This window comes from Phlebotomus papatasi, chromosome 1 (genome assembly GCF_024763615.1).
Source record: "Phlebotomus papatasi isolate M1 chromosome 1, Ppap_2.1, whole genome shotgun sequence".
Taxonomy (NCBI): Eukaryota; Metazoa; Arthropoda; class Insecta; order Diptera; family Psychodidae; genus Phlebotomus; species Phlebotomus papatasi.
In genome coordinates this window covers 46,368,571-46,385,183 of record NC_077222.1, presented here as the reverse complement: position 1 = coordinate 46,385,183, position 16,613 = coordinate 46,368,571, and the positions used below count along the sequence as shown (strand labels likewise).

At 31.1% G+C, this 16,613-nt stretch overlaps 2 protein-coding genes across 2 annotated transcripts in view; one reads left to right on the top strand and one right to left on the bottom strand.

Annotated features, from left to right (window-relative positions):
- The first annotated feature begins 1,959 nt into the window (after nt 1-1,959).
- On the top strand, nt 1,960-4,096 carry LOC129799702 (retinoic acid receptor RXR-alpha-A). The gene is made up of 5 exons (XM_055843901.1): nt 1,960-2,140; nt 2,410-2,592; nt 3,216-3,311; nt 3,445-3,527; nt 3,783-4,096. Exons 1-5 carry the CDS (start codon nt 1,960-1,962, stop codon nt 4,068-4,070), a joined length of 831 nt encoding a protein of 276 aa, XP_055699876.1. The 3' UTR covers nt 4,071-4,096.
- The window catches only part of LOC129799436 (GATA-binding factor A), a 52,755-nt gene continuing 40,229 nt past the window's right edge, over nt 4,088-16,613 (bottom strand). The window contains exons 3-6 of the mRNA XM_055843292.1: nt 12,696-12,868; nt 12,368-12,509; nt 11,604-11,711; nt 4,088-8,859 (exon numbers count right to left, since the gene is read on the bottom strand). Coding sequence (XP_055699267.1) covers nt 8,318-8,859; nt 11,604-11,711; nt 12,368-12,509; nt 12,696-12,868 — 965 coding nt within the window. The 3' untranslated portion in view covers nt 4,088-8,317. The remainder of the gene's footprint in view (nt 8,860-11,603; nt 11,712-12,367; nt 12,510-12,695; nt 12,869-16,613) is intronic.

Below are 16,613 nucleotides of genomic sequence, written 5' to 3'. Positions count from 1 at the left end.
ATAATATTCGGGATGAGCCGCGATCGCAAGTTAAGGAATCAATGCCTTAAAAATGTAAAATGAGATTTAGGTGATAAATAATGATAGCCACTTGTAATGTTCAGAGGACCCCCTGGTATGGAGTATATTCTTATGGCGAAATAAAAATTTTTGGCCATTTTTCAGACATCCAAAAAATTCAATTTCAATTTTGTCGCACAATTTTAAAGGTAGAAAGCTGTAATTTGGGAGTTCTTATTAGAATGATGGAGGGCATAAATAGATCAAACAAGGTGACAATGTGCTTAGGTTGTGAGCAGGATGAGAAGTGGTCCGCCTCCCCTGTCCCATTTCAAAAACACTTTCGCATAATTTACTGTTTACCGGCTCTTAACCGATTAATAAATCACTTGAAAGATCACCCAAAATAATTTTAAGAGTAATAGAATTGATTTTCGGACAAAAATTACCGGATCTGACATCATCAACTTCTAACCGACTATCCACAATTAACCTTTGCCAAAAAAATGTTATGTGATATTTCATTTAGTTCTCTTCTCAGAAGCGTTTGTACTCCGGTCGGGACGAACCGAACGTACACAAATTCGATTTTTAGCTCTTATTTATGATATCATGATCTGTGAGTGTCAAAAACGTGTAAATAAGTCGAAATTTTGGGCCAGATCTGACGAGATCGGATTTCATCTTCGGACCACAAAAGCTAAATCGTTTTCTTGTATTGTATTAAATCATATAATTACGATATAAAACTATGTGATAAGTATGAAAATAAATTGTTCAAAGTGTAATAAAGTGAAATTTAACTAAAACCGTCGTGGAGTTCTCATCAAATTTGTAAAGAAATCGCTCCTTGGAAATTACAAGGGGCCAACTCAATCTGAGCTATTTTTCAGGAGACAGCATGAGAGATTCAACTTTGTATAAATAATTATCTCAATTAAGTATGTTAATAAAAACAATTTAATTCTTTTCTATTTGTATGAGAATTATTATAAACATCGAAACATACATATTTTTATCTTTCAAAAAATGTTTTTTATGAGTTAGCTCTTGGTCATTCTAAATGATGCGCAAATTTTCATTAAAATTAGAATGACAAGGGATCAACTTGCTTGAGTTAGTCCCTTGTTTCACAAAAACTTGAACGATAAATCTATTTTGTGCCCTTGACTTCAAACAAAACCGCGCAAGCAATCATAAATAAAATTTTGAAAAACTTTTCTAATAACGAAATTATTTGACTCATATCATCTGAAATTTTATTAAATTCTCTGTCTGAGTGCATTAAAACCTCAAAATCGCCAAAAAGTGAGTTGGCCCCTTGTAAATTCCAAGGAGCGAAATATTCTAGGGAGCCTCCACCACTGTAACAAATTTGGAATTTTACCTGTGCGGCAGGTGGATTTCACCTGAACTGTGGAGGGGGAATATTAGCTCTTCTCATTATCTCTCCTCTCCGAAAGCATTTGCACTTCCTTCTCTTACGTGTTGTCTTCCCAAATTATAGGTTTAAGTGTAAAAAATCCCCTTAGCCGATTACTTTGAATTTACGCCCTATAACGAGCATGTGTATTTGAGAGACACCCAAGTGAGCACTGTGTGGATAAATGCGAAAAGTATAGTAATTTATTTACATCCTTTGTCAGTAAAGAAAACGAATTCATTGCAACCACCACATTATGATTTAATGAAAATTTTGACCGGTTTAAATAAATTTCTGTTCCTATTTATTTTGTTACATTATTTTATAAAAATATAATCTCGGGCTTATAGTACAGAGTACATTCCCCCTATTCATTCTATTCAGTGACTTGCATAATTTCTTATTATAGTTGTGTCAACAAAATCAAAAAGAATAAATGTAATAGTCAAACACCAAACACTGGTCAAATACTTTGTATGGTGTATTAAATCGAGTTGTCAACTTTTAACAAGCCTTCAGTGGTTAAGCATGGGTGTATGTCGCTCAAGAGGGTGTCCAAGAAGGCATTATTCTTTCTGGTCGTACCACTTTTGCTGCGTCAAGTGTTGACTACCACCTCAATCAATTTTCTTTTTCTGATTTTGGCTTTTATTATTGGGTCCCTGCTATCTGTCTCATTGTCATTGGAGACATTTCTACGACAGGAGAAAGTGTTAGGTATATTGTTTAGCACATACAATAAGTTCCGGTGCTAGTATGAGGGTTTCTAATGTGTGACAAATAAGGAATAACTTAAATAAACTCAACGTCAATTAATTTGTCAATACTTGCAGGGAGTGATATGCTATAAAAGAAATTCATGTGTAGTTGAGAATACTTAGTCCTTTTTGTGCAGTTGTTGAGAATTGTTGTTAATCCTGATATGAGCTTCTTAACTAATTAATGTTACCGGGTACTTTTGCATAATCCGCTTATATATTATTAAGCAAATTTTATAATAATTTTTTTATTGTTCAAACTTACTTTAGTCTCTGCAAGGGTTGTAACAGCATGTTGTCGTGTGTGTGGAGATCGTAGCTCGGGAAAGCATTACAGTGTTTTCACCTGCGATGGATGCTCCTGCTTTTTTAAGCGCAGTGTTAGAAAAAGCGCTATATATACATGTATAGGTGAATTGAGAGGTGTTATTTTTATCTGATAATTTTAGCAAGTTTATGCACTGGCTGCATGTTGTTTGCATCTAAATGCATCTAATAAATCGGCTAAATTAATAAATTTAAGGTGTAAAAATGTTTTAAATCTTATACATTTGGCTCAGTATAAGTTTAAATATAAACTATACTGAAAAAAGCCCATCAGAACCTACCTACAATTTCTTTGTGCAACTTTCTAATTAGATATTTTTTTATAAGAAAATATTTCTAGTATAGAGTTTTATTAAGAGCAGTGAAATCGACAAAGCTTGAACTTACATTTTTAAATTTTTAAAGCTATTATTGTATGAAGTAAAAAGAAGCTCACAAATAATAAACTTTTCATATTTGATTGTAAAATAAACATGGAAAATCAATTAAACCTGGATGCTGGAATTCCTCTTGAGTTATTTTTGAGTCTTTTTTTGAATAACTGTTAATTAAAAAAGTCTTTTCAAAAGCATATAAAACGTAGCATTGAGCATATTTTAATATGAAAAGATATTTTGATATTTTTTATGCCTCTTCATTCAGATTCTTTATCATCATTTATAAATTAAGGAAAAGTTGATGAAAAATTCTAAAGCTCATTTTTTCAGCTGGAAAAGGAAGTTGTGTGGTTGATAAAGCACGTCGTAACTGGTGTCCCTATTGTAGACTTCAGAGATGCTTTTCTGCTGGAATGAATGTTGCTGGTTTGGATAAATTTACTTAAATTTTATCTAAATGGTTTACGCTTCATCTTAATAATAATAATTAATAGAAACAAATTTATTTTCTACGCATTCTTCCCTTCTTCACATCATTGGACTTCACCCTAAATAATAGCCGTTCAAGAGGAGCGAGGACCAAGAAAGCCGAGGAAATTAACTGGAAGTCTACTTAGTGAGAAAAGGAGCAACAACACAAAATAAATCGCCTGCAATTATCGCCCTTTCCATCATCATCTTTTGAGCAACAAATTACGATTCACTACCAAATTATGGTTCAAATATTGATAGCATGTATAAAACAGGCTCGGTGTAATGAAGAGTTTCGTCATCTAAATCTATGCCTTCAGAATTCAATCCTACAGCTCGTCTGGCCAGAGTGTTTTATACTCAGAGCATCACACTGGTCAATTGATATTCGATCAATCATTGAGAGTTGCCAGGATCTTAAAGTAGCTGTTGATAGTTTTTAACACGAAGGCTGACCTCGTTGAACTCAATCTTTTGGAAACTCTTATATTATGTCGTAAAGAGTTTAGTACAAACAATGACGAGTCTCTACAATTGGAGCTAATATCAGATAGGGCATTATTGGCTCTTGGACGGTACACAATTCAGAAGGAATGCCAATGGCAACGATTTGGTAAATTGATCATTTGTCTTCGAGGACTCTCCTTTTACACTAATAGTCTTAAGAACATCTTCAGACACATTATTGGTGATATTATAGAAGATAGACATTAGAAAATGAAACAGCTCTGTCAGATATTATTATATCTAATATTTTATTTATGTCTTTGAATTATTTGTGGTCATCTAAAATGCTCTAATGTGGAAACTTCCATTAATTTATTCACAATAACAAGATATTTATAAAATAAATCAGATGATTTACATAAAATTTTATCCTGCGATCAGAAACTGTTCTCTAATTATCTTCTTTTCTAATATTAATATAAATTAATTTTCTATTCTAAATCGTGTACTTGTAATGCCCAGCGCACAATAACTTTTGTTTATAAATATGTTTTCAAAATTTTTTATGAGAGAGAGCGAGATGACTACATCTAGATTTCATTCTCACTTGTTGAAATGTCAAAAAACATGTTTACAAAATAGAAGTTAGTGTGTGTTGGGCATAAACTTCAACATTTCTATGCATGTTTATGACTTGTGTTTGTAAACATTCCGCCGGCCATGTCAAGCGCTATCTCAAAACTTATCAAAACGGCATAATAAACATATGTTTTTTTTTTAAATGTTAAAATGAAAGCTACATTTTAAATAGTAAACTTTGAAATAAAATCTCACACTGTCTCAAAAAACTCGTACTGTTTTTTCTTCAAGTAAATTGATTGAGAATAAGGAATCTTTTAAGGTAAATGTTTGAACATATTCAAGATTCTTACCAATAACTAAAACTAAAGAATTCCTAGAAGTCGATTCTTAATCCAGAAATTTTACCCAAAAATACGACTTTTTAGACAGAGGTAGTGCAATTTTAATTCAAAATACGCAAATTGAAACTAGAAAAGACGCATACACAACTTCTGATTTTTCTAATATTTTTTAATTGCTATTTATACAGCATAAATCTAGTATTATTAATCAGCATAAAATAAAGTTTTTGAACTCCAATGAATGTTTTTGATTACAATATTATTATGAAGATTTTTAATGCCGACTAAAAGTTCTTTTTGTTATTTTTGACAAAATTGTTATTTTTTTTAGGATTATAACAGTGAAAAAGATTGTATTTCGATTGGATTAAATAAAAAAATAGATAACTTTATTAGTTACAAATAGGCCATAGCTTTGAAACAAATCTAAATATGCACTGCAACCTAAAAATTAAAAAAATGAAACAATCTACCCAGTGCTTTTGATTGTCTTAATTTCTTTTAAAAGAATATACGGAATATTTTTATTCAATTCATTCAATGGATTCGAAGAAATAAGATTGCTTGACAAATATTTTTTGTTTTTTTTTCAATAATTTTTTTTTTCAACATAATTTTTGCACTCAGTACTAACTAAATAAATATGTTTATTTTTTCTTGAAATTTATTTTGCTCCTTAATGTCAGTAAAATAACGGCGAAATGGATTTTTGCAAGCTAATGTGTAAATCACTATAATTTCTAATTGTAATCACTATAATTTCAATTTAAGGTTTTTCTTATTTAGGATGTAACCAGTACATTATATTTCCGTGGAATTGTTAAGCAAAATTAATTACATATAGACAATTTTCACTAAACTAATCTATTCATCAAATTGATTTTTCACAAAGTGTGGTGTTGAATTTACAATTTAAAAAAAAAACGGATGCATGATAGAAACTGTTATGCAAAATACGGTTTTGCAAGTAATAAAAGGAGTGCCCAAATGAAATCATTATGTGGTATATTCTCTCTTGACTCCTGGCGGGTCGGCTAGAGTCGGTGGACTGATGGTTCCTAAGTCACACCATGAGTCCTTCAGACGAACTCTATTTGTCAAAGAGAAAGATGAGCCGACGGTGGGTAATACTCGTATTTTAGGACAGAATGTCCTTCCGGTGAGCGTCGGTGTATTGGGTGCAATCCAAAATAAAACACACAATCTACCAGAGCTTTCGACACATATCGTGTCTTCTTCAGTGGTTCTTGGTTAGTCTTTCTTTGGATATTTAGTCAAGTTTTGCTCTACTTTTTTACACATCAGTTGTTTGAAATTAGTTAGTAGCGAATTTCTTTTTTTTTTCTTGCACAGCAAACGGCTTGGTACTAAGCCGTAAGTACCAAGTGGTATATCTTATTGATATCGCTAAAGGTATAAGGTATGTAAAAAGTAAGAATCTCGCGAAATTATTGTCACTACCTATATATTGATTTCGCAAACAAAATCTTTCAATCACAGTTGATTGCTCAAATCAAAATTCTACAAAGATTTTACTATTCGTAAATCCTGCTATACGTAAATCATTTGAATGGTTGTAATACAAAAGTTATATGCATATATTCTTCACGTTTTACAAATTTCACTAATAAAAAGGCATAAAAATACTTTAGTCTGAGAATGATTTATCCGACTAGTGATTTCTACGCACTAAAGAAATGTCTGTCCATATGGAAACAAATTGCCTACGCTTGTGTAAGAAAAATTTTATCAAACATGGACATCAATTTCTCTAATGTGAAGAGGCCACAAAAAATTTACACAAAAACCAGTGATATTTTCTTGTAACTTTTTGTTCAATTCAGAAACTTTATATTATTATTATTATTGCACAAAATTAAAAAAAAAACATCATTCCAATACTAAGAAAATTTTCAAGATGATGGAAAATTTGATGTATTCCGGTTATACTTTTTATATCAACTTAGCGTTTTTTTTCACTAATAAATTAATGCATTATATTCGTTAGGTTTTTTCTTTAGCCTTGTCTTGATTATTCAGAATACTATTGGATTTAGTTAATTATGATTTACAAAGGTTAATTTAGTATATATGCTGGACACATTTACCAGTCAGTAGATTGACCAGGCGCAGTTCCACAGCCTGCTTTTGGGACCACATCAACATAATAAGTAATATAATAAAGTCCGGAGATGACTAAGCTCATTCATAGCCAAGTCAGTTCCTGACTTACTAAAAACGAAATTTAGCATTCACTAGTATAAAACATAAATTTTGTGGGTTTTTATTCAGATATTTTTAGTGAAATGTACGTGTACTCTATTGATAATGAAACTATTTGTAAAGTTATATCTTAGTTATATCTAAAGTTATATCTTAGTGGAAGCTATCTCGCGACTTAAGCCAGTTTTCGCGATATACTCTTCTAGACAATAATAATAATTACACATGATTTGTGGCAAATGTAGAAATAGTTTTATTTTCAATAGAGTACACGCGCATATCAGTGGAAATATCTGCATAAAAGACCCTTAAATTGATGTATTGTGAAAGCCAGTAAATGGTAATCCGCGTTTGTAGTGTGTTAGGAACAAACTTGGCTATGTACGAGTTTAATCCTCTCTACACTTTAGTCGTAGGTGTGTCCAGAGCATTAGATACGAATTGTTAGTAAGATTCGCATTTCATATATATCAATTAAAAGCATTTTATTTGCGTTGAACAATTGACATGATTTACACGAATATTCAGAAATTTATAATTAAAATAAAAGGAGCAAGTCAAGTAAAATATTCAACATTTTCCATTTACGTTTAATAACATTTTCCACAATATTTGGGCAGTCGTTTTTTTATTTATTTATTTGGGTCAGTAAAAAGTAAATTTTTGACCATATATTCGTAGTAAAGTAAATCAGTAACTTGTTGAATAAATAAAAATTAATCACTAACCGAAAATAATTACAAGCTGCTTAATAAAAATGTATTACTTTTGTTTTTATTTTACAAAAGAGCTCTGTCTTCTTTACTACTTTAAGATTTACCACCAACTCATATAAGTAAATTCTTATCTGATAAAAATTTGTTTTCTTTATCTTATAATTCGAATAGAAAGCTGTTCTGAAAGAATATGTAGCACATATGTATGGTTTTAAAATATAAAGCAGTATAAAATTAATGACAATTTCTTTTTTCGGGTCCCAATTTAATGATTTACCTAACAATATTAGGTATGCAAGGAACAAATACTAAATATAATATTTGGAAAGTTAATTAAATTTTGAAGTGAAATCATACCAAATTGGCTAAAAAAATATGTTGGTCTATGTTTATTACTTTTATCATATGACCATTACTACAACTTTTTTCGATTTATATTTGTATCCATGACTATAAAACTATGTGCAACTGAGTGATGTTTTAAGATTATTGTTTTATTTTATATATAATACAATTATTATATTTTATGTAAGTAACTTGCACTATAGATCAAAGATTTTCAAAGTCTTCTACAACATGTCCTCAGCACTATGTGACATTATTACATTACAAATTTTAGAAAAGACTGTCCCTGTAACAGAGAGAAGTCAAATTAAGAGGATGCCATCAGCTTAGCTGCTTGGATCACATTATGCTGATGATGGTACCCAGCCAACTCGGTGGTTCCGTGCGTTGCCTGAGGACTAGGAAGATGAGCTCCAAAGCTCCCACCAAAATATCCACTTTGTATGCAATTATTCATGTAATCATAGTTCATAGGTGGAGTCTCAGTCTTAACAGTGCCAAACGACGCGGACAGATTGTTGTGCAGGTAACCCGAGTGGGATGAATGTATATTGGCTGTTGTTTGTCCATGATGAGTCGTGAGATCATATTTGGCAGCAGTTACTATGGGCGACCCAGTGGAATTTACAACAGCATGTGAAGACTGATGGGAAGTTGGTGTCATACTTGTCGTGAGATTATAACTCTGATGATGGAGTGGTGAAGGGTGGGTGTGAGTCCGCGATGCAGGTGATATTAAGTGTGATTTATTGGGGTTATGGGACTGAACTGATTTTGCAGTACTGGAATTCCGTTCAGTTGAATGGGTTAAATCACTATTAGATATGCCTCCAACAGTTGGTTTTATATCTGCAAAAGAATTTGTAATAAAAAAAAAAACCCAATGATATCGCCAGTAAGAAGCAAATATTGAAATGGAGTAGTAAAGCGTCCTAGCTTTGCGAAATGGTCGAGCTTCGCAAAGAGTTTTCTCTACACCACAACTTTTTAATGTTCATGAGTTGAGAACTGTCTTGAATTGTAACGCTCTCAAAACATTGCTCAAGGTCGCCTAGGAATAATTTAAATTTTTAAGCAAAAATTCATTATTCATTAAATCCATAAAAACTTCAAGTTAAAGAATACGTGCTAAATTGTAAGTCAGTTTTAAATTTTGCATGGAAATGATAATAAATACTTTGTGGTACTGAAACTTTACAAAGATATATTAACGATTTTAATAAAACTTATCATTTTGATAATTAAATATTTGAATAACCCTGTAAAGATTAACTCATGCTTTTTTTTAATATGTTTTAAGGTTTCTTTACGCCTTTAATTTAAAATGTAAAAGAATCCTAACAAAGAAGGCTGAAAAATCATATCAATATTTTAGTAAATATGGTCAGTTAAAATTATAAAGGGACAGATAATCCTAACCGGCTTATGTAGGTGAGATTCTTAACGTGAGCTAACGCGGAATGCATGCAAATTCGATTTAGAGCTGAAGTTGGGAGACGCCATTCAGTTATCTTGAATCAAATTCGTGAAATTATGCAAATTTTGTATTTAAACCAAAATATCAAGGATTTGGATGAACTGGCACAAAAGTGATATATGGGTGAAATGTAGACCAGAATGTTCTCAATAATTTTCCCATAGAACATGATCTCATCGATTACTCACAAGCCAAGATAAGCGAGGTTTTTTGTTTCTTAACTCGTTTTTTCATCCAGAGTGCCCCAAGTAGTCATTTGTTGAGCTTCAACTATTTCAAAGAATTGTTGTATTTTGTGGGACTTTCCATTTAAAACCCTATTTTAAGTGTCTTGGTGGAGTAGAGGCAGTCAAATTGGCATCTGAGTGATTTCAAAGCGTTATTATGGGAAAAATCATTTTTTTCACACTTAAACGGCAAAATCGGAGTGATAGCGTAGTCTGAGCGGAAAATGATGTATGGACGAAATGTAGAGACGAATGTGTTCTACAATTATGTCGAAGTAATCATCAAAATCGGTTTAGCGACAGTCGAGATAATTGAGGTTATGTGATATTGAAATTGATTTTTCGACTGTGGCGCCCCTGGTGTTGGTCCCACGAAGTTCAAATATTCTAGAAAGTTGTAGTATTTGGTGAGATCTTTCGTTTAAGCCCTCATTCATCAAAATCGGTCACATAGAACCGGAGATATGATTTTTTGAATTTTGTGAACTTTGACCCCTCATATCTCCGGTTCTGTTTTAACCACAGCGCGCTTACGCACCATTTTGGAAACGTCCTAGACTGGACTACAACATACTAAAATTTCATTAACTTGCACAATGCCGTTTTTGAGAAAAGTGACTTTGAATTTCGATGAATTTTGACGCTATCACAGCGCCACCTGTGGTGACTTTTTGAACTTCCATCTGAAAGTGCTCATTGAGACGAAACCAAAAAGGTAAAATTTAGGTCGCTATGTTAATAAGAACCGGAGATAGATGCCAGTCAATGTTCGAACTTTGACCCCTTATAGCTCGGGTCAGGGGTTTTAGATCGACTTAAGGTTTTTTTTGTTTGACAGGTATAATCAACGGCTACAACATACTAAATTTTCAGCCCGATGCACAATGGAATTTTTGAGTTATTTAACTTTTAAGATTTAAAAATTTTCTTTTTAAAAAAAGCGCCCCTAGCGGTGGTTTTATGAACTTGCGATGTTAGAAGGGGAAGTGGCATTTCATGAGAGCTTTCCAAAAAGTCCTCACTTTTTAAATTCTGACAATTAGAACCGGAGTTATGGCCATTTTAAGAAATTTTTTTTGGACCCTTATAGCTCGGGTCAGGGGGGTCGGGGGACCTTAAATATGGTATTGATGGAAAGCTCTAAAGCCCAGCTATAACATACTAAAATTTGAGCCCGATCGATGCCATAGGGGCGGAGCTATTGAGAAAACAAAAAAAAGGGTGGTCTTCAAAATGGCGGAAGGAGGGGTGCGGGTGGGGGGTCAATGCACCAAGTTGCAATTTTCACCCGATATATAACCTTTGCCGAAAACCGCAAGTCGATATCTTTTTTAGTTTAGGAGCTATTAAGCTCCAAAGAACGGCCGGCCGGGAACGTAAAATAGCCACATATATATTCGTGATCAGGAAGTGGCGAAACACATTTTGGCCAAGTTTGAGGTCGATCGGACGACATGAAATTTTGTTAGGATTATAGTAGGTGAGATTGTTAAGAATCTCACCTAATATGCCATTAAAAAGAAAATTATAAATTATAGGGCATAAAAATGGTGTAAAATATTGTTATCAAATACAAAATTGAAATGGTACGAACTATGTTTTAGGGTTTATCTCTAGTATGATTACGTTACAACTTATCCATAAAAAACAATTTATTTTATAAGGCTTTAATAAAATTTATATCTTTAAGTATTAAAAAATAAACTTGTAATATATCTGTGAAGCGGTTTGGAGCTTTAGCTCAAACTCGGAAATATTCAATTTTGACATTAAATGATTAATTTTAAACTTTAAAGCTTCTTCATCTCAGAATTCAAGCTTCAGGGGGAATAAAACTTTCGTTTCAACTGATTTTTTTTAAGATCGTTATAAAGAATGTTATATATTACCGTCATTCGCTTCATCTTTTTTTCCACCTAGTGTTAATCCATCTACGCTACTTGTTGTATTTTTTTTCGGCTTCCTTTTCCTAGTCTGAATTCCGTCCTTCCTCATGGCTAAAAAACATATATAATTTTATAAGGATTATTAACTTTGTAATATGGTAATAATTTTTTAATAATATATAATGTAATGTTATATGATAATATGCTAATAATTTTGAATTATATTTATTTTATAAAAGTATGAACTATTTGTTTTTTTAAAGAAATGTAGCTTTTTGATAAAATACTAAAGCTTAAAGAGCCATAATTTATTATGGTTGTTTGATATGCATTAGCTTCATTCATAGGTATATAATTAACCTTCATGTAATTATAATTAAAAGATTTTCGGTTTTACTTTCATATTAAACCTATAAAACCCATAATTTTTTCCCACTATCCCTAACTTTAATATTTCTTGTTTGCCTGGGGTTGAGAAAAGGTCGCGAGCTTAAAATACTTAAAATACTAATGTAAGCTTCTGCACCTCTAGATTCTCCACCACTTCAGGAAAGTGTTATGAGTCGATTTGGAGGCGTTTTCAGATATTATCCTGATTTTTGGATGTTGGATGTTGGATGTAACAACATTAACTTTTTTTCATTGAAAATTAGAATATATCATTTTAAAATATGTTCATGTTATGAAATTTTCTTTTTTTAATATTGATAATTATTGATAATAAAAATTATTGATAATGAGTGAAAAAAAAAGTGAAATTTTCTCACCTAGTGGACGGTTTACTCCATGAAGTTTGTAATAAAGACCACAAGCATTACATACTGGTTCACCGTCGTTATTCCGTCTCCACAGAGTAGTTGTTCGTGTGCCACAATTCGTGCAGCACAGACCGAGTCGGCGGGTAGCTGTCTGGGATAGCAACAGAGAGAAAATATGATTATGAGAACAGTTAGTTCAGAAGTGAAAATATATGCCCTTTAGTTAGGGCACATTTCGTTTTTAATTTTATGAGCATAAACTTACACATTTTCAAGTGTTTTATCTTAAAAGATACTCCATTTTCGAGCAAAATTTTGAGAATTATTAAATACATACCAGTCTCTTATTTGGTTTAATGAGTGGTCGATTCATCCCATTCATTTTATGATAGAGGCCACATGCATTGCAGAGATAGTGACCGGTTCCATCTCTTCGCCATAATGGTGTAGATATCGCTCCACAATTTACACACTCGCGACCCTCTCCAAATTGATAGTCCAATGCACTGTCTGAAAAATTAAAAAAGGAAATAGCAGTATATCTATTACGTAACATTGTAAAAATTTCAAATGTATCTGAACATATTATTATTCATTAAATTTTCGACAAAAAGGCATAGTTCATGAAGAATTACTGTATACTCAGGATACTGGTGTATAATAAACGAAATTATCTGATATTGGGTATTTTCTAAATTCTCCTCGTTATACCGTTCTGAAGGGTTCTCAAAGTAAGATGCGTAGAACAATACTATATGTATATTTCACAAGCCGATGGCTGAAATATCCTCAGTTGTTTTTAATAAGTATTATGTAATTACCAAAATTGTGTTAATATTTTAAATTAAATTAAAAGGCTGCTTTTTAGAACTGTGACAAGTCACATAATTTTAATTGCCAAAACTTCTATATGATGATTATAAGACTGTACTTTTGGACGGGATTTCATTGTATGAACTTAATTTTACATACCATATGTATAAATGCCACCTTTAAATCTCAATATATTTAAAAGTAAAGCACAATCAATTCAATATGAACCCCAGGGTGAAGTCGTCAATTTTCCTTCTCTTCTATTTCTTAATTTTTTTTCCACGATTCCTGGCATAAACTTTACAAAATTAACAAATTCGTTGATTTGATACTATGTATGTAATGCAGATCGGAGGCAGCCAAAATCTTGAAAGGGCCAAAATCCCAAATGTTCCCAAATACTGAAAGAGATGAAATTGAAGGATAATGTGTAGAATAATTTTCCCAAGACACAGAAAATTTCCCTTTGCTTCGAGCAAGAGCGGGTGCAATCGTGGGATTAGTTATGACATTTTTAAGAATTCTGGATCTTGTCCTATTCGGGATTTGGATTGGATTTGGAATCCAATGCAGATATATCGCACTTTCACTATTTAATTGTAATTTTATGGTTTCTACGCTTCTTAGATTATTATAATAGAATTAGATAATGAATTTTGTGCATTTTTAGAGTCCAGAATTTTATTTCGAGAAGTTTGTATTGAAGGTTTTCCACAATTGTACATTTTCCAAAGCCATGTGTGCTGTCTAATTGACAATTTCAAGATTTTCTTATAAATATTAGTGAAAGATTGACATTTTTCCAAGTAGTCACTGCACACAACTCAATTAATGATAGAAAAAAGTTGAACACTAAACTCAAAAAATAATTCCTGTTAATATACATAATTTATGTAAAAATAATCTTGAATTAATTTATGCAATATGTTGCATTTCCGAAAAATATGAGTCAAATCGCTAGAAATTTTAAGTGGTATTGTGGAAATATAAAAGGAAAAGAGTGACACATTGTTTTAAATCTAAAAGAACACGTTTTTCCTCAAAGTATTCAATTTTTTTCTTCTCAAAACTCTACACATTCTCTTCATTTATACTTTATAAAGTTAGTGTAAAATAAATTATTTACATTTGAATTCGAAAACTACATGAAAAAGTAAAAAAAATTGTTCAGCTAATAACTTTTCTATACCTCAATATGTGACTGAAATGAAGTATATTAGTAGAAATAAAAAAGGAAACATAAATCTTTTAAGAGCAAAAATGGCATTAAGTGCAAGTAACTATTTCAAACTTGCCCCAACTTGTCAAAAGTTCCATTTGAATTAATTAATATTAATATATGAAAAATATATAATTTGTTGTTAATGGGCTTGTTGTTAAAACACTCAGATACTAAAAATGACACTAAAATAGCGAAAGTGCGATATGTCGTCTTATTAGTTGAAGTTCCAGAATTTTACTAAATATCGTCCAATGCATAAGTTAATTACATTTACTTACTGGTTCAAGTATTGTATTGTATTGTATTGTATTTATTTTTCATTACCATTAATAACTTATAATAACTCATAGTCTCTCAAGTCTATTTGAAATCGCGATATAATCATATAAAACATCGAAAAAATATAGTCAAGTGTGCTAATCCGGGCGCTTCGCTATCTGGATCGTTTATGACTAATCCACTTTAAATAATATTTTTATTTTTATTTTCGTAATATAGTCACTACAGTAACATAATATAACTATTCAAGTTTGAGAAAAAGCAAAAACAATATTTTATTTTTATCCATTAAATAAGTGGATGTAATCGACTCATTTCAATCTTGTGCCAACTGGGTTCTTCACTAAAAAATTTCTAGCAGTGATATTTTCGCTAATGACAGCTGTTTGATTAAAGAAAAAAGATTGAAAACATTTATTGTTTTTTCCTTGTGAAAAAAGTATTTTAAATCCAAAGGTTTAATTAAAAGTGAATTAGCGAAAAGGCGACCCAGTTAGTGCATGCTGACTTATTTCAGTATTATCATTATTTTATAAACTTCCTTTAATATTTTTGATAATTTTTTTTATATTATATTTCTGAATGAAACAGTGAATAATTCTATGGATTTAGAAGAAGTAAAAAAGAAATTCATCAGTCCAAAAACCAGTGTTTAAGTAGCACTCTTTGGAAAACGATCCAGTTACCCAACCTTACTATATTAAGAGTCGAGAAATTAAGGAGTTTAAAATGGCCATCAATTTACCGGGTTGTTTTTATTCCTATCATAGCGTGCGTGACACATATAATTAATTTTACGCAGATTCTAAAGCACATAGAAAAAGTAAATTAACGTTAAAAATGAAATAATAGATATACGGGTTTTCAGCAATTACGTTACAATCTTTCTTATCAAAAATTAAAAGATTAAAATATTATAAAGAATGTGAGAATTTTTTATCGAAAAGAAATTTTATTTAATCTTTTTTATTTTCATCTCCTTATAAAATAATTGCAACCAATAAAACAATTGCAAAATTGTCGTCACTGAATTAAGTATTTTTAACTTTATTGACATCAAATAATAATAAGTTTCGTAAATAGAATTTTATACTCTTTGAATCATTTAGCATTATGCCCAACGCACAATAATTTTTGTTTGTAAATATGTTTTCAAAATTTTCTATGAGAGAAAACGAGATAACTAGATCTCTGTTTCATTCACTCTCATTGAAATATCAAAAACATGTTAACAAAATAAAAGTTATTGTGCACTGGTCATTATACATGCAAATTTTAAAAATTTCCATCCCACCAAAAAAAAAACGTTGCTCCTGAATCGAAATGTAGAATATCTAAAATCGTGAAGAAAATATCTAGAAGTCAGTTTTTGAAAACGAAATAAAACTGATATAAAAAATACTATTCTGAGGCAGTAACGTGTAAGAGGTCTTTCCTGTTTAATTCAAGAAATTTATTAAATTTTATTGGAAAATAAAATAAGCTGTACAGTACAAAATTCAATAAATTCTGATAAAAATAAGTAGTGGGAGGTGGGGCTGTTTGAGCTATGGGGCTATATTGTTATACAATATTTTCGCCTATTTCTAATGGAAACTGGGTTTTAACGCATGATGTAAATTAGGATAAACAAAACAATTTTGGATCTAAATAAAATAATTGTATGAACGAACCAGCTTTATTTAGAAATAAGCGAAAAAGTCGTATGATAATCTAGCCCCACCTCCCCCTATTATATTTCAATATTGTATCATATATAGTATTAAATGTGAAACCCATTAATTTTCTTTTACTAAAATTTGCATAAATATTTCACTATTTTAAAAGTTTTTTACTACTCTTAAAGTATTGATCATATTTTAGTTTTTTTTATGACAAAATTTAATTACTTCTATTTTGTACCGTGCAAATAAAATTATGAATCACTCATCAATGTAATGT